The 19,617-nt window shown below is 44.4% G+C and overlaps 1 protein-coding gene across 1 annotated transcript in view; it reads left to right on the top strand.

Annotated features, from left to right (window-relative positions):
* The window catches only part of LOC147114683 (unconventional myosin-Id-like), a 193,865-nt gene extending 174,753 nt beyond the window's left edge, over positions 1–19,112 (top strand). Inside the window, exon 22 of the mRNA XM_085992531.1 lies at positions 18,867–19,112. Within this exon, the coding sequence (XP_085848657.1) occupies positions 18,867–19,023 (157 nt within the window). The 3' untranslated portion in view covers positions 19,024–19,112. The remainder of the gene's footprint in view (positions 1–18,866) is intronic.
* Positions 19,113–19,617: the final 505 nt, after the last annotated feature.

Raw genomic sequence — 19,617 nt, 5'->3', positions numbered from 1 at the left:
GCAGAGACTCAAGAATTGCGGGGGAGGCTGTCGAGAGCCAGGCTTGGCTTTCCAGTCGAGGTGGTCCAGCGAAACGGGCTGGCAACAGGTAGTGCGCAGACCCTTCCTGGACAGCGTCGGGCTCTAGCCCGACCGGGCGGCACAGCAAAGGGCCGAGCAGCGGAGAGAGACAGAGACAGAGAGACAGACGCACAGGGCACAGCCGGTGTTCAGGGGCCGAGCAGCGTCGGAGAGATGGAGAGAGAGAGACGCACAGAAACCCGCGAGGCGCCGCCATTGCCGCGAGAACCGCCGGGAGCGGCGTTGGCAGCAGCGGGGGAGGAAGGAAAGCGTGTGAGACGCCATTTTAAATCATTGGGAGATGCCATTTTAAACCACACCCAAAATGCCGAAGAGTGGTAGTATCACCGCATTTGACAATGAAGTCGAAGATTGGACTACATATGTCGAACGAATAGAGGTGTACTGCAAGGCAAATGAGGTGTCAGATGACAAGAAAGCGTAGGTATTGTTAAATTTAATGGGTGCAAAGACGTATGGTTTATTAAGAAATCTAGTAACCCCAACGAAGCCAATGGAAAAGAGTTTTGAAGACATAGTAACGATACTACAGGGACATTTAAACCCCACACCGCTGCTGATAGCAGAAAGATTCCAGTTTCACAAACGGAACCAGCATAAGGATGAAAGCAATGCTGATTATTTAACAGAACTGCGCAAACTATCGAAACACTGCCAGTTTGGAGCGGGACTGGCAGATACCTTAAGGGACAAGTTTGTGTGTGGGCTTCAAAGTGAAGGACCCCAGAAACGGCTTTTATCTGAAAAGGACCTTACGCTGGAAAAGGCTTTCAGCATTGCAGTATCATATGAAGCAGCAGCACGGGGCGCTGCAGAAATACAACAGAGACCGCAAGAATATGGCACAAACGAAATGTCATATGGAACAAGGAAGTGCTATCGCTGCGGCAGAACAACACGACCAGAATGATTGCTGGTTCAAGGACAAAGTGTGCAGACAGTGTGGAAAAGTAGGACACATAGCACGAGTCTGCAGGTCAGGAAAGAAAACCAGCAATAAGAAACCTACCAAAAGTACAAGGTGGTACATAAGATGACGGAGAATAGTTCAGACGAACAAAAGAGTGATAACGACTTCGAAAGCAGGGAACTGAGTTGTCTGAAAATACATAATGTGATCACAACGGAGGATCACCGAACCATTTGGGTCACTCTCAAGATAGCAGGAGTCCAGGTAAAGATGGAATTGGACACAGGATCAGCCCTAACAGTCATAAACCGACGGGACTACGAGCGGCTATTCTCACACATACCCTTGAGAGACACAAACATTATTTTGAAGACATACACGGGGCAAAAAGTCTACCCCAAAGGAAAAATAAGGGTGACCGTTCTATATAACGGTAAGGAAACACCAAAACTAGACCTGTATGTATTGCAAGATGGAGGACCACCATTACTGGGACGTGAATGGATCCCGAAAATACAACTGGATTGGCATTCCATACAGGCACGGACTGTGGCAGACTAAAAAGGATGACGTCACACCTGGGCGACTGTCAAAGATCCTAACTGATGCAAAAGAAGTGTTCCAGCAAGGACTCAGAACACTAAAAGGCATGACAGCGACGATTAAAATTGAAGAAAACGCAAGCCCAAAATTTTTTAAGGCCAGACCGGTACCTTATGCGATCCGCCCAGCCGTCTAAGCAGAGCTGGAGAGTCTAGAACGTTCAGGTGTACTGTCCAAGGTAGACTGGAGCGAGTGGGCTACACCCATCGTCCCCGTGATGAAAAAGTCATTGAGCAGCACGCCTGGGGAACCAAGGAAGGTTTGCATCTGTGGGGACTTTAAGGTAACAGTGAACCCGGTCCTTCACACCGTACAATATCCACTTCCGCGGATTGAAGATATTTTCGCCTCGCTATCTGGAGGGAAACGCTTCACTAAGATTGATATGGCCCAGGCATATCTGCAAATGGAGGTAGAAGCAGCATCAAAAAAATACCTCACAATCAACACCCATAAAAGGTCTCTACCAATACAACCGGCTGGTATTCGGGGTAGCATCAGCTCCGGCTATTTGGCAGAGGGCAATGGAACAAGTCCTGCAAGGGATCCCAGGGACCCAGTGTTATTTGGACGACATCCTGGTCACGGGCGAAAATGACAGTGATCACCTTGCCAACCTGGAGCAGGTGCTCACTAGATTGCAGGAATATGGGCTTCGAGCTAACCGCCCCAAATGCGAGTTTTTTAGAACACAGATCTCGTATTGTGGCCACGTTATCGATAAAGAGGGGTTACATAAGTCCCCAGAGAAGATTGAGGCAGTAGTCAAGGCTCCAGCACCGGAAAATGTGTCACAACGGAGGTCGTTCCTCGGGCTGGTAAACTACTACCATAAGTTCTTGCCAAATTTGTCTACAATACTACACCCACTGAACACCCTACTGCAAACTGGGGTGCCATGGAAGTGGAGTGAAGAATGTAGACGAGCTTTCCAGAAGAGCAAAACACTAATCACATCGAAAGAGGTATTGGCCCATTACAACCCAGCATTACCAATTCGGTTGGCATGTGATGCGTCACCCTACGGCATTGGAGCGGTGCTGTCGCACAAATTCTCGGACGGCTCAGAGAGGCCAATAGCCTTTGCATCACAATCGCTAACCTCAGCCGAGCGTAACTACACCCAGATTGACAGGGAGGCCCTCAGCCTAGTGTGGGGAGTGAAAAGTTCAATCACTATCTGCACGGGCAGAAATTCACCTTGCTGACTGATCACCAGCCTCTTGTCTCCATTTTTAATCCGAAGAAGGGCGTTCCGGTGATGACTGTGCAACGACTACAAAGATGGTCACTTTTTCTAGGGGCGCACCACTATGAGATTGAATATAAGGGCACGAAACTGCATGGAAATGCTGATGGGCTATCACGCCTGCCACTGCCTACTGCAGAGGAAGCACCAGCAGTGGATCCTGCCGAAATATTCCATTCGACTATAGTTGAATACCTGCCGGTAACTAACGCTTGTATCGAAAAGGAAACCCGAAATGACCCGACACTGTCTCGGGTATATGATTTGACGGTGAAGGGGTGGCCAGCACATGGCGACTCACTGTTGCCAGCATTCTCGACAAGGAGAGAACAGCTGTCAGTGTGCCGGGGGGACCTTGATGTGTGGATCCCGAGTGGTAATTCCACCCAAGTTAAGGGATAGAGTGATCAATGAGCTTCATGAGGGTCATCTGGGAGGGGTAAAAATGAAAAGCCTTGCCAGGGCTTGTGAGGTGGCCGGGAATCGATAAACAAATCGAGGACCTGACCAAGAGCTGCTCAGGATGCCAGAAAGTCCAAAAGGCACCACCACAGGCCCCTCTACACCCATGGGAGTGGCCCTCATCTCCATGGCAACGGGTGCATATTGATTTTGCTGGTCCATTCATGGACTCAATGTTTTTAATAGCTGTGGATGTGCACTCGAAATGGCCTGAGGTCATCAAAATGTCCTCCACCACCACGGAGAAAACTATTGCAGTCCTACGGACCATTTTTGCCAGGAATGGCTTGCCAGAACAGATTTGCTCCGACAACGGACCACAGTTTGTGTCCGAAGAGTTCCGGAGGTTCTTGAAAAAGAATGGGGTAAGGCATTACACATCCGCCCCGTATCATCCAGCCACAAATGGATTGGCTGAGAGGTTCATACAAACCTTTAAGAAGGCAATAAAGGCTATGTACAATGATAACATTCCGCTGCAGCACAAGGTGGACAATTTCCTGTTTGCCTACTGGAATGCGACACATGCAGTCACCAACCAGGCCCCAGCCATGATGTTCTTTAACCGAAGGTTAAGATCTCGCCTGGATTTGCTCAGACCAAACGTACGAAGAGATGTTGAGAGTAAGCAATTCCAGCACATCCATGAGAAGCCAACAAGGAGCTTCAATGTAGGGCAACCAGTCTTGGCCCGCGACTACCGAACAGAAAAATGGCAGCCAGGAACGATATGCACACGGGAGGGGCCACTAATGTACACAGTGGACGTTGGGGAGAGCATCGCGAGACGCCATGCTGACCAGATCCTAGAGTCACAGGAACAAGTCAACCCCATGCCTCGCCCATACGTACCTGGTGATGAACCCGACGTACAGGTCGCATCTACCCCAGAAACAGTAGCATCGGAAGCTGATGAACCAACCGACGACAGGGGGCCAGAATCGCCTCCGCACCAAGAGCAAGACACTCGGGAAAGGTGCTATCCAGAAAGGATCAGGAAGCCTCCCCAAAGACTGAATTTATAAATAGATTATTTTCAGCTAATGTTGCATGTTAAGAGTGTTAATTGTAATTAGTTTGATATTTAATTGTTGAATGAGTGTTATGGTACTGTTAATCTAAAAGGGGAGGAATTGTAATGTATATACCTTTAAGGAGGGAACTATCTTTTACAGCTCATGTACACTGCAGTACTGGCAGTGACCACACCTGTATATAGCACTGAGTAGTAATCTGTACAGATCAGTTCCAATGTGAGCCATGTTGAGTAAACACCTGTTGTACCGTTTCTCCTGCAGTCTGTGTCTTATTATACACGGACGCAACAGGGTCAAGTCCCAGTACCGACTTGAGCATATAACCTAGGCTGATGCTTCAGTGCAGCATTAAGGGAGTGTTGGGTTGCTAGAGGATCCATCTTTAGGATGAGACATTAAACAGAGGCTCGATCTGCCTGTTCAGGTTAAGGTCATAATTTCATAAGCTCTATGGCATCTTTCAAAGAAAAGGGAGCTGTCCTGGCCAACATTCTTCCCTCAAATGAACACCACCAATAAAAACAAATTAATTTGCTGCTTATGGAATCTTGTTCTGCACTAACTGCCTCCTGCATTACAACAGTGATTTTTTTTTTTTTTTTTTTCCAATTGGTTCTTGGGATGTAGGGAAACACTGCCATGTTCCTTGTCGCCCCAGCAACATTAAAAGTCAACCTCAGTATAGGACTGGAGTCACACAGGTAAGGAGGGGGTAACAGGTTGACTTCCCTGAAGCGCATTAGTGATCCAAATCTTTTTTTTTTTAAATAAATACAGCAATCCAGCAGCTTTCATAGTCATTTTCTGCCACTAGTCTAGAAATTACCAGATTTATAACATTTTATAATTTACCATGGTGGGATTTGAATTCACAGCGGACTTGATTTTTTTACCCAATAACACACAGTAGACCATCATAGCCACACTGGTAATTAATTGGCTGGGACATCTTGAAGATGCCTTGTTCTGGATTCCCCCACCAGAGGAACTATCTACCTTATCGAATCCTTTTATCATTTTAAACACCTCGATCAGATCACACCTCAATCTTCTAAACTCAAGGGAATACAAGCCAAAAATGTCAAGTTTGGGGGAGAGAGTGTTCCAATTTTCCACCACTGTATGTGCAAAGAATTACTTCTTGATTGTGGCCTCTACTGTTCTCACAATCCCCACCTTTAAGACTGGGAGTGGTGTAGCGAGAGAGCTATCTGCTCTGGTGCATTTGCCACTTGCCTGGTGTAGAGGGGCCTGGTCGGACTCGATTCTCGTCAGCAAACACTGGCACATTAACTGAACCCCCACTGCCCCGCACCCAGAACACTGACTGTTGATGTGACCATTAGCTTGTTTGAAGCAGTGCGAGTGGAACCATACCCCAGAAAGACTCGGTACCTTCTGTTGTGTTTGTACCACTATACACAACTACATAAAATAATAAAGCAGCTGAGACTGAGTGTAACTTCAAGTGATCTTTACTGGTTAACTAGAACTTCGGCACTGACTATACAAATCGATACGCGTCTGTTATATACGCTCGCAACTAAGGATGTACATCCGCAAAACAAAGTAGTCCCTTCAATGTTGTATACATTACACTTCCTCCCCTTTTAGTTTAATAGTATATGAACGCAAAATTTCTATAATTAACATACAGAGCCTGTCTTTACAGTAACCTTTGTTTTCTTAAAAGTAACAAAATTCAAATTCCAACATAACATTTTATTTTGTCAACAGCCCTTTTACAAGTCAAGTCTCTGGGGAGGCCTCCTCTGCCTCTCTGGGTAATGTCTCTCCAGACTCTTTTGCTTTGGGGAATGAGACTGTACAGATACAGGTGCATTAGGTGAGCTATCAGCACAGGTAGAGCTCTCAGCTGTGGATGAGGCTGGTGCTGATGAATCAGGAGTGTCTGTTTCTATGTCAGGTGAGTCTGGGCGAGGAATGGGGTGTTTTCCACCTGAACATCCAGAATTTGGTCCACATGACATCTCAAAACGTTCTCTCCCACATCCACAGTATACATCAGTGGTCCCTCTCTTGTGGATATTGTCCCTGGTTGCCACTTTTCCATCCGGAAATCACGAGCAAGAACTGACTGTCCCACACTGAAGCTCCTTGTTGGCTTAGCATTCAAATGTTTGAACTCTACATCACGACGTACATTCGGTTTAAGAAGGTCCATGCGAGATCTCAGGTTCCTGTTCAGAAACATCATCGCTGGAGTCTGATTAGTGGCTGCGTGTCATGCGTTCCGATAAGCAAAGAGGAAATTGTCTATCTTGTGTTGCAGTGGTAGATTCTCGCTGTACATTGCTTTGATGGCCTTCTTGAAAGTCTGTACGAATCTTTCAGCCAAGCCATTTGTAGCTGGATGGTACAGGGCAGATGTGTAGTGCTCGATTCCATTTTTCCCTCATGAAACCTTGGAATTCGTCAGACAAATTGTCGTTCATTGTCTGTGCAGATTTGTTCTGGTAGGCCATTTCTAGCGAACATGGTCTCAGAACTGAAATGGTCTTTTCAGATGTGGTTAATTTCATTTTAATGACCTCGGGCCATTTGGAATGTGCATCGACTGCAATCAAGAACATGGAGTCCATGAACGATCCAGCAAAGTCGATGTGCACACGTTGCCATGGTGAGGAGGGCCATTCCCATGGATGGAGAGGGGCTTGTGGCGGTGCGTTCTGGACCTTTTGACATCCTGAGCAGCTCTTTGTCAGGTCCTCGATCCGTTTGTCAATTCCCGGCCACCACACGTAACCACGGGCAAGGCTTTTCATCTTTACTGTACCTAAGTGGCCTTCATGCAGTTCATCTAGCACTCGGTTACGAAGCTTGGGAGGAATCACAACTCGTGAGCCGCACATCAGTGTTCCCCGACACAGATAACTGCTCCCTCCTAGCTGAGAATGCTGGAAACAATGAGTCACCATGCGCTGGCCATCGCTTCATAGTGATGTCATAAACTTTTGACAATGTAGGGTCATTGCATGTTTCTCTTTCAATGAGGGAGTTTGTCACTGGTAGCTGCTCAACTATTGTGAGAAATACCTCTGCTGAGTCAACTGTTGTAGTTCTGAGGTCGTCAGTGGTAAATGTGACAAACCATCGGCGTTGCCATGTTGCTTGGTCCCCTTGTATTCAATGTCACAGGTGAGCCCCTAGGAAGAGTGACCATCGCTGTAGCCGTTGTGCCATCACTGGAACGCCCTTCCTTGGGTTGAAGATTGAAACAAGAGGCTGGTGGTCAGTTAACAGTGTAAACTGTTGACCATACAAGTAGTGGTTGAATTTCTTGACTCCCCACACAAGGCTGAGGGCCTCTCGGTCAATCTATGCATAATTGCGTTCAGCTGTAGTCAATGATCTTGAGGCAAAGGCTATTGGTCTTTCTGAGCCGTCTGGGAACATGTGACCACACGGCACCAATGCCATGGGGTGAAGCATCACATGCCAGTCGAATAGGTAAGGATGGGTCAAAGTGAGCTAGCACCTCTTCTGAAGTAATGAGTCTTTTACTCTTGAAAAGCTTGTTCATAGCTGTCACTCCACTTCCATTGTGACCCTGTCGTCTGTAGCAGTGCATTTAGTGGATGTAACACTGTGGATAGGTTGGGCAAGAACTTGTGATAATAGCTCACCAGTCCAAGATATGATCTCAATTGAGACACATTTTCAGGTGTTGGTGCATTAATCACAGCTTCAATCTTGTCTGAAGACTTGTGTAAACTGTCCTCGTCAATCACATGTCCACAGTATGAGATTTCCTTTTTGAAAAACTCACACTTGTCTCGGTTTGCTCGGAGCCCATACTCCCGTAACCTGATGAGCACCTGTTCGAGGTTGGAAAGGTGGTCATTGTCATTCTTGCCAGTAATGATGATGTCATCAAGATAACACTGAGTACCTGGGATCCCCTGCAGGACTTGGTCCATTGCCAGATTGCAGGAGCGGATGCTATTCCGAATACCAACCGATTGTACTGGTAAAGGCCTTTGTGCGTATTTATTGTCAGGTACTTCTTTGATGCATCATCCATTTCCATTTGGAGATAGACCTGGGCCAAGTCAATCTTTGTGAAGCGTTCCCCTCTTGACAGGGAAGCAAAGATGTCCTCAATGCAAGGCAATGGGTACTGTACTGTGTGGAGGACTGGGTTAACAGTCACTTTAAAGTCTCCGCAGATGCGCACTTTTCTTGGCTTTCCTGGTTTTGTGCTGGAGGTTTTCTTCATCACTGGAACTATTGGTGTGGCCCATTCACTCCAATCCACCTTGGACAGGACCCCTAACTGCTCCAAGTTCTCCAGCTCTGCTTCTACTGAAGGGCGAATTGCATAAGGCACTGGTCTAGCCTTGTGGAACTTTGGATTTGCGTTCTCCTCAATCTTAATTTTTGCTTTCATGCCCTTAAGTGTTCCTATTCCCTTCTTGAACACTTCCTGAGAGTCAGAGTATTTGTGACAGTCTCTCAGGAGTGGTGTTGCTGTCCTCCTTTGCTGACACAAACAGTGCTTGGATGGTGTGCCAATCCAACTGTATTTTTCTGAGCCATTCGTGTCCCAGTAATGGTGGTCCTCCATTTTCCACTACATAGAGGTTCAATTGCGTTATTTTTTTTTCTCTTTGAATGTCACGGTCACTTTTATTTTACCTTTGGGGCACACTCTTTGTCCTGTGTATGTCTTTAACAGTACTTTAGTTGGCCTTAGCGGTATGTGTGAAAACAGTCGTTTGTAGTCATGTACAGAGATCACTGTTAAAGCTGAGCCTGTGTCCAACTCCATTTTCAGCCTAACTCCTGCCACTTCTGGAGTAACCCATATTATTCTGTGATCCTCTGTCTCTTTCACACTGTGTAGTTTTAGACAAGCCAGATCCTCTTCCTCTGAGTCTGTGTCACTTTTTTCTTTATCTGAACTGTCTCCAGTCACGTAGTGTACCTTCTTGTATCTATCTTTGAAAGGTTTCTTGTTTTCAGTCACTTGATGTACCTTTTTGTTACTCTGTACTGTATCAGTTTTCTCTACCTTCTCGCTCCTTTCTTGCAAATTTCGGTGTCCTCTGGATGCGATGCCAGAATAGGAAGACATAGGTTCATAATTCTCGTCACCAATTTGTTGTGTTTGTACCGCTATACTCAACTACATAAAATAATAAAGCAGCAGAGACTGAGTGTAACTTCAAGTGATCTTTACTGGGTAACTGGAACTTTGGCACTGACTGTACAAATCGATACGCGTCTGTTATATACGCTCGCAACTAAGGATGTACATCCGCAATACACTGTGTAGTCCCTTCAATGTTGTATACATTACACCTTCAAGAGGAGGAGAGAAACTTGGAGTTTCTCTTACGAGGTAATACAGGAAACTCTTTTATCCGGCACCGATGGGACCGGCGTGGTGCAGGTTGATCAAAAAGTCCGGATTACAGAGAGGTATACTTACTAAGGTACGAGAGCCCTGTACATGGCCACAGATCCAGGCGTCCCTGTTGCATGGCAACAGGTGTAGGAATCCCGGTTACACAGCCACAGATCCAGGAACCCCAGCTACATGGCCACTAATATGAAGTAAAACTTACCTAAACCTACTCCTGAATTTTGCCAGTTAAGAGAGAGATTTCCGGTTAATTTAGGTGCCAGTAAAGAGAGTTTCCTGTACTTACAATTTCAAACTCAATAAATTGCAACTAAAACTGCCACAGGGGCCATTCTCTATCCTATGTCTTTAATGTTGATTTTTGCTCCTGTAGCCAGGCAAAGACCCAGCCAGGCTATGAACCTTGGGACACATTCTGTAATGATGCATTAACCAAAGCTCCTCAGAGATCAGAGTTCTGTTGAATTCAAGAATTGTCTGTGGCAGTAGGATCCTATCGTGTCTGAGTACGAACACACAGGAGAAAAGTCTTTTGAGACCAACAGTTGCACCGTGGTGGAAGAATCAGAATGCCACAAGCACTCCTTTTGTGCGAAGGCGGCCTTGGGTGAACCCAGTGGATAATTTTATCAAGAGGCCCTGCGAATGTCTGAATGAGCCCATTCTCTGAACACATTTATAGGAAAAAGTCAGGTTTTTGACTCTGTTTCTGTCTGTCAGCTGCTGATTTCGTTTTTGAAATAAAGAATCGATTTGCCTTCCAAAGTTAGGCTTTATTAACTTTAAAATTAGCAGCATATCTTTCTACATCCAGTCCCAACTAAAGCTAGAAAAGGACTGAATTTAAGGTAGCCACAACACATCATGTGATCATCAACTACCAATGAGATTACAACACATATCCCAAGGCAGTTAACAAACAACAAATCATAATACTTTTACTAATCAAGGAATAATCACCACATTCACCCCTCCTTTTAAAATATACTCCAACCTAATAACTTTCACAATTAATTATTTACAACTAAACTATGCACGAGAATAAAACTATTTACATAACACAATACTAAATGAACAACAAATAATAACATTACGCATAAGTATTAAGTATCTCTCAACTAAAACAATATACTATAATATTTCAACAATTTTTAAAACATTATCAATTTAAAAGTCCATTTTCAATCGGTCGACCGGATATCTTGTTCGTGTCGACCTTCTTAACCTTGGTGAAATTCCTTGCCCTCCCACGCCAGAAGGCACAGAAGTATCTTCAACAGGAAAGCTATCCATATCCCGATTCTCAACGGTTTCCGGATTAGAAATCCCATCAGAAGATGAACTGGGACGGTCATAAACATCTATCAAAGGCTGACTAATAGAAGTATGATTATCTGCAATCGGATTGGAAATATTCGTAGTATCTGTAACAGCATCCACCTTATCCAAATCATGACCATTATTAATATCCTCAGAAGAGGGCTGGCCCCCACAAGGAGCCAAGTCTTTAATTGAAACAGTACTTTCTTTCCCATCTTGGAATCGAATATGAGCATATTGGGAATTTGCCTCCAACAGCTCCACCTCCTCCACCAAGGGGTCATATTTTGACAATCTAACATGGCGTCGAAGCAACACAGGTCCCTGCATAGTAAGCCATGAAGGTACCGAATATCCCGTAGTAGATCTCCGTGGATAGTTAAAGAGCCTTTCATGGGGGGTCACATTAGTAGCCGTTGAAAGCAATGATCTAATGGAATGCAGGGCATCAGGCAGCACCATTTCCCACTGTGTATTCTTAAGATTCCGGGATGTCAACGCCAACATAACTGCCTTCCAGATCACCCCATTGTATCATTCGCACTGTCCATTACCCTGGGGATTATACGGGGTAGTTCTACTAGTAGAAATTCCCCGACTCTGAAGGTATTCCTTCAACTGGGAAGACATAAAAGAACTTCCCTGATCCAAATGGATATACGCAGGCATCCCAAAGATGACAAAAAGTTGAGTCAAACATTTAATAACTGTAGCAGCTGATACATCTGCACAAGGAAAAGCAAAAGGGAACCTTGAAAACTCGTCCACAACAGTAAATATATATCGGTTTTGAGTAGTTGAAGGAAGAGGTCCCTTAAAATCAACACTCAAACGTTCAAAAGGAGAAGTAGCCTTTATAAGATGAGCTCGTTGAGGCTTAAAGAAATTCGGTTTACACCGAGCGCAGATAGAACATGATGAAGTCACCCGCTTGACGTCTTCAACTGAAAAAGGCAAGTTCTTACTGCGTACAAAGTGTATCATCCTCATAATCCCAGGATGACAAAGCATTGTGAAGATTAATAAGCGTATCTCCGTGAATCACCGAACAATAAGCCCTCGACAGTGCATCAGCAGCAACATTATCCTTCCCCGGACGATAAACTATGTCAAAATGGTAACATGCCAACTCAATCCTCCATCTCATCATTTTTAATCTTTCCAAAATGTTTAACATCAAACATAAAGGACACAGACTTTTGGTCAGTTACCAACGTGAAATGTCGCCCCGATAAATAATGTCTCCATTTACGCAATGCTTCTAATATTGCATATGCCTCTTTTTCAATTGAGGAATGTCTTTTTTCACTATTATTCAAAGTATGTGAGAAAAAGGCCACAGGTCTTCCATTTTGGTTCAAAGTAGCCCCAATTGCAAAATCCGAAGCATCCGTCTCAATCACAAAGGGAACCTGCTCATCAATGGAATGCACAACTGCTCCTAAAATATCCTTTTTAAAATTCTCAAAACATGTCCTGGCCTCCCATGATAGAGGATATGTCGTAACCCGAATAAGAGGCCGGATCTTCCGTGAAAAATTTGCAATCCAATTAGAATAATAAGAAAACAGTCCAACAACTCGTTGCAAAGCCTTAGAATTAGGAGGACAAGGTAAATCGATCAATGGTCGCAGACGTTCTGGATCTGGTTTAATCTTATTTCCCGAAATAATATACCCCAATAGATTTACCTCAGTAGTCGAAAAGACACATTTCTCTGTTAAAAGTTAAACCAACTTTTTCCGCAGCTTGAAGGAATCTTTTTAAATTAGAATCATGCTCCACCCTTGATTTGCCACACACTGTGATGTCATCTAAGTATGAAAAGGTGTCAGAGAGGGAGTTATCACTTATAAAAGCATCCATTGCCCATTGAAAGCAAGCAACACCAAATGGTATTCGGCAAAACTGATAGTTTTCCACCAGCCTCAAAGGCCGTATATGGTTGATCCTTCTTAACAATAGGAATCTGATGATAAGCACTCTTTAGATCAATAGTGCTAAAAACTTTATACTGAGATACTTTATTGATAAGCTCATCAATCTTAGGCAAAGGGTACGCGTCTAATTGAGTATACCTATTAATAGTTTGGGAATAGTCCATCACCATTCGTTTCTTGTGTCTCTCATTAGTCGTGACAACTACCTGTGCTCGCCAAGGCGAACAACTAGGTTCAATGATTCCTTCCAATAAGAGACGTTGAACTTCAGAATTAATAAATTCTCTATCCTGACTACTATATCTTCTTGACTTGGTAGCAATTGGCTTACAATCCGACATCAAATTGGAAAAAAGTGATAATGGAGGAATAGATAAAGAGGTTAATCCACAAATAGATAAAGGTGGCTTAGTCCCTCCAAATGAAAGACTAAGAGACTCGTGCAACTGAAGCACATCATGTCCAATCAAAATATCCGCACAGAGATTAGGCAAAACAGATAGGCGTATATCAGTATACGTATTACCTAGAAGAACCATTTTCACAAAGCAACAACCAGCTATTTGTGAAGTAAGGGTCGTCTGAGCCATACACACCTGATACGTAACAGGCGAAATTTTCAAATGCTTCTCCTTCGCAAACTGAAGACTTATAAAACTCTCAGTACTGCCCGTATCTATAAGGGCCTTCACTTCCAACCCATTAACTTGAGCCGTAACTATAGCTTTGTTTAGGCCATGAGCAAATGCAGCAGAAATTGATGCAATAAGCGCCCTATCTAAAGGCTGAATAGTCACAGAAGAGGTAGTGGAGGAAGACCCTCCCACACCAGAAGGAGGGAAGGTAATTGAACCTGATGATTTGCACACACGTGCATAATGACCTCTCTTGCCGCATTTACTACACACAGCCTCCCGAGCAGGACACTTCAGACGAGGGTGCCGGATATTCCCACAAAAATAACACTTCTGAATCCTAGAGGCAACGGCCGCCGAAGTAGAAACTGTTTCAAAATCTAGTAAACTACTCCCATTAAGTCCACATAATTCCTTTTCAGCCGAAACCATAGTCGCAGGCCGATTAAAAAGAGCATAAGAATCCGAACTTCTCTGAGCCACATCCAATGTAGAAGCTTGCTCAAAAGCACTTTTAAGATCCAGAGTCTTATTTTCTAACAACCACTGACGAATTGATCTAGACAGTAATCCATTAATAAAAGCATCCCGTACCAATTCGTCCTTATGTTCTTCAGCCGTCACAGCCTTATAATTAGTCAACACTAAGGCACCGAAGTGCTTGTAAATAAGTATCCAAAGATTCTCCCACCTGCTGCCTACGGGCAGATAAAAGATGACGTGCAAATACCTCATTCTTTGGTTTAACAAAAATCTTTTCCAATGTAGAAATAGCCTCTTCATAAGTTTTACAGTGCAAAATATATTTATATACATCCGGGTCAATGTAGTTGATCAGCATATTCAGCTTATTTAGAGCCTCTTGATCCAACACGCCCAAAAAGTTTTTAAATGTACAATACCAATGTTTCCATTTATCATCCACTCCAGCAGAATTGGGGTCGGCCTTGAATCGTTCTGGTTGAAGATATTGCTCCATTCTAACACAAAGTTAATAAATTGAAATAAAGAATCAATTTGCCTTCCAAAGTTAGGCTTTATTAACTTTAAAATTAGCAGCATATCTTTCTACATCCAGTCCCAACTAAAGCTAGAAAAGGACTGAATTTAAGGTAGCCACAACACATCATGTGATCATCAACTACCAATGAGATTACAACACATATCCCAAGGCAGTTAACAAACAACGAATCATAATACTTTTACTAATCAAGGAATAATCACCACAGTTTTAAATTCAGATTTCTTAGAGATATGGAGAGGTGAAGAAGATCATTCGGCCCATCTAGTTCATCCTTCCAGAGACACCGATGGTCTCCCTCCAAAACGGCATTCAGCAGCCTCTTGAATGACTTGAGCTTTTGGCCCGACTCCCCTACCTGGAGCTTATTCCAGCTATTAGTCACTCTGGGGTCGGTTTTGACTTTTGGGCGACCGACTGACTGACTGGCTTACTCGCAAGACCGGCCACGTGTTTCGGCAGCGAAGAATTCCGGCGAATTTGAGGCCCCGGCCTCCTTTAAAAATCGGGCAGACGAGCTGCGGGGCGCCAAACAGGTGTCTCCCATGTGGCTCGCTGGATTGAAGCCAGGGCCGGGGCCACCAGCAACACAAGTTGCAGGGAGGGGTCGTCATCGCGATGGGTAGAGCTCCCGGAATGGTAGTGGGCCAGATTATTTCTGAGCCCCAGAGGAGCACTCATAGGACCCCGATTTCCATATTAAAAAGGGGCCTATCTGCTGAAAAATGCAGTCTCTTTGAAAACCCACAGTAGGCCCCTTTCAAAATGGAGCCGGCTGCATCGCTGGTGCTAACGGGGTGGTAAGTCTACTGACCCCATTTTGAGGCCATTACGGCCCCATTATCAGGCAAAGTCAGTGAAAATCGACCCGTGTGTGTGAGAGAAGTGCTAAAATTTCCTTTTGCCAGTTTGTACCCATGTCCCTTTATCCTGCATTCATGGTCTGACTTGAGGTAGTGTTCTGTATTAACCTTAGTTTCCACTTTTCTTGCAGCCTCTCTAAAGCCCCCTCCTTTTGTCTCCTTTCAAGGCTGGAGAGTTTTTCTAACCATTCTTCATTGCTCAGTCCTTCGAGACTTGGGATCTGCCTAATGACCCCTCTGTATGCGGATCCCCGGACTTGGCTATTTCCCTCGTTTCTTGGTGACCAGAACAGAACACAGAAATACATAAGTTACAACACGGAAACGGGCCATTCGGCCCAGTCAGTGTCGATGTTTACCCTCCATGTGAGCAAATAGTTCTAAATCACATTTACCCACCCTGTTCCCATATCCCTTCATCCCCTTTCCCTTCATCAATCTATCCAATCTTATCTTGAATGTTGGCATAATTTCTGCCTCAACCACTAACCCAGGAAATGAAATCCACAGCCTCAACTCTATACGAAGGCGTCAAGGGGTACGGGGAGAGCGTGGGAATATGGTATTGAGATAGAGGATCAGCCATGATCATATTGAATGGCGGAGCAGGCTTGAAGGGCCGAATGGCCTACTCCTGCTCCTATTTTTCTATGTTTCGCTTGCCCTCTGTTCTAAATCTCTTGCATTGAATCTTGTATCTTGAAACTGCAGAGGGTCGGTCACAATCTTCCAATCCTACTTAGATGTGGGGTGCTGCCAGGGGACTGAAGGATTGCAAATGCTACACCCTTGTTTAAAAAAGGGGAGAGGAGTAAACCCGGCAATTACAGGCCAGTCAGCCTAACGTCGGTGGTGGGGAAACTTTGAGACAATAATTCAGGACAAAATTACTTGCCATTTGGAAAAGTATGGGCTAATAAATGAAAGTCAGCATGGATTTGTTAAAGCCAAATCGTGTTTGACTAACTTGATTGAGTTCTTTGATGATGAAGCAACGGAGGGTGTTGGAGGGTAGTGCGGTTGATGTTGTGTTTATAGACTTTCAAAAGGCATTTGATAAAGTACCACATAATAGACTTGTTAGCAAAATTAAAGCCCACGGGATTAAAGGGACAGTGGCGATATGTAATTGGCTAAGGGACAGAAAGCAGAGAGTAGTGGTGAATGGTTGTTTTTCAGACTGGAGAGAAGTGTGCAGTGGTGTCACCCAGGGGTTGTTATTAGTACCACTGCTCTTTTTGATATACTGTATATTAATGACGTGGACTTGGGTTTAATAGGGCATAATTTCAAAGTTTGCAGATGACACGAAACTCAAATGTAGTAAACAGTGAGGAGGAAGTTTAAAGTGATAGATTTATGGGAAGAATGAGGAGAGGCAATATGAACTAAATTATACAATTTTAAAGGGGATGTAGGAAAAGAGAGATCTGGGAGTGTAGGTACACAAATCTTTGAATGTGACAGGGCAAGTTGAGAAAGCTGTTAAAAAGCATATGGCATCCTTGGCTTTATTAATAGAGGCAGAGAGTACAAAAGCAAGGAAGTTATGCTAAACCTTTATAAAACACTGGTTCGCCCTCAACTGGAGTATTGTGTTCAATTCTGGGCACCACACTTTAGGAAGGATGGCAAGGCCTTGGAGAGGGTGCAGAAGTGATTTACTAGAATGGTACAAGGGCTGAGAGACTTCAGTTAGGTGGAGAGACTGGAGAAGCTGGGGTTGTTCTCCTTAGAGGAGATTTAATAGGTGTTCAAAATCATCAACGGTTTTGATAGAGTAAATAAGAAAAAACTGTTTCCAGTGGCAGAAGGGTCAGTAACCAGAGGACACAGATTTAAAAGTGATTAAAAAAGTCAGCTCTGGTTCTTTTGCCAAACAGCAAATTGTGATCTGGAATGCACGGTATGAAAGGATGGTGGAAGCAGATTCAATAGTATCTCTCAAAAGGCAATTGGAGAAATACTTGGATGGAAAAAATTTACAGGCCTAGGGAGATAGGACATGCGAGTGGGAGTAATTGGATAGCTCTAGCAAAGAGCCAGCACAGGCATGATGGGCTGAATCGCCTCCTTCTGTGCTGTATCATTCTATGATTTGTGGCCCCTCATTCTACTGGAAACAGTCTGCTTCTAACTATCCTGTGTCATCCTTTCATAATTTTAAACAATTCTATTATATTGTTCTGTAATCTGCATTGTTCTGACAAAAAAAGCCCCAAATTTTCAAGTCTTTTCATATTTGTATTTCCTCCTATCAGGCAGCATCAGAGTGAATCTGTGCTGTACCCTCTCCAAAACCTCACTACCCTTCCAATAGCATGGAGCCCAATACTGCACACAATATTCTAACTGAGGTTTTATATAGGCTCATTATTACATTTTGATTTTTATAACCTATACCTCGTGATAATACCTCAAATTTCATGACCAGAGCATCATACAGCTCGATGACCTCAGGCCTGGAAAAAAGCAATAGTTCTGGGAACAGAGATAAACTGCAAATACCGGCAATCTGAAATAAATTCAGAAAACACTGGAAATACCCAGCACGTCAAGTCAGCACCTGAAAGAGAAAAGGCAGGTTAAAGTTTAGGGCATAGGCTTTCTACCAAAAAACTAAATCACCGAGACAACGGCTGCTGCCCGCTGTTTCACCCTGCAGCATGGAGATGGTGCACAGCAGTGGAGAAAATAGAACGCAGCAGGACAACCCAGAGAGGGAAAACCCATGAGAAACATTTACAGCCAAACATTGGAGTCTTACAGAACAGCAAAATGTGTTCCAACACACGATTCCTACAAGATCTGGAAAAGGGTAGAAATAACTGATCCCGCACTCCCAGTGGAGCTTGGCTCGTAACGAGTGCAGGTCATAGAATTGGGACTGCAATATAGTAGTCCTCTGAGCCACACCCATGCGAGTACAGCTTCCTACCAACAGTGCAGGATCGCAGAATTAACCCGGATATTACTACTTTAAAAATGCTGATTTCAGATCCTTTCCAGTCCAGAATGGTAATATCTTGATGGGACAGCATAGAAGGAGCTTTACTCTGTATCTAACCCGTGCTGTACTTACTGTGGGAGTGTTTGATGGGAGTGTAGAGGGCGCTTTACTCTGTACCTAACCCATGTCGTACCCTGTACCTGCCCTGGGAGTGTTTGAAGGGAGTGTAGAGGGCGCGTTACTCTGTATCTAACCAGTGTTGTACCTATCCTGGGTGTATTTGATTGGACAGTGTAGAGGTAGGTAATGGCACTGCAAGCTAAAACATTTACCATAACTTTCCCTCCCAAAAGTATAACCAGGGATTTTCTTTCTATCAATTCACTATTCACTCTTATCTTTCCAGGAATAAGATACCTCTGCAGGTCAACGTCAGCAACCCGATCCAGTGCAACATGCGCGGCAAAAAACGCACAGTGATGGTGGAGCTAAGACTCGAGCAAACACAGCCCGACTTCAAGAAAAATCGCACGGGCTTCACGCTGTACTGGCCGGAAATATAGCACTCATGGAACGAGGACTTTTCAGTAGGAGTGCAGAGTTGTTTTTAAAATGTGTTTTTTTTAAATAAAAAGTTCCTGTTCTCTCCCAACTGGCTCATTTTGCCCCAAAGTCATGTCCAGAATTGGCTGAAATTAGGCCGCAAGATGAACAGGGCAATTGTCACAACCAACATCACTAAAAACAGATTATCTGATCATTATCACATTGCTGTTTGTGGGACCTTGCTGTGTGCAAATTGGACTCCGCATTTCCTACAGTACAACAGTGACTACAGTCAAAAGTACTTAATTGGCTGTAAAGCGCTTTGGGATGTTCAGTCATGAAAGGCGCTATTTAAATGCAAGTTTGTTTGTTCATTAAGTGTAGTACCACTGGCGGGTACCCAAGCCGCGAGGGAGGGCATCTTGGTGCCTGCCTTATGCCGCAGACCAGAAAGTCTGGCATAGGCTTTTGGTTCTAGGAGTAGTGTTGCCTCCATTGGCCCTCCTTATTAACTGCCGAGTAAACTCCTGACATTCACTCTCGAAGCTCAGAATAGAAGGATGACCAACAGGGTCGAGGGCCTGGAGTGCTGCCAGCCCAGGTGCTGGAGT

Source organism: Somniosus microcephalus, chromosome 7 (assembly GCF_052327205.1).
Source record: "Somniosus microcephalus isolate GS21.2 chromosome 7, FLI_Smic_1.0, whole genome shotgun sequence".
NCBI lineage: Eukaryota > Metazoa > Chordata > Chondrichthyes > Squaliformes > Somniosidae > Somniosus > Somniosus microcephalus.
This window is presented reverse-complemented; position numbering and strand designations above follow the sequence as displayed.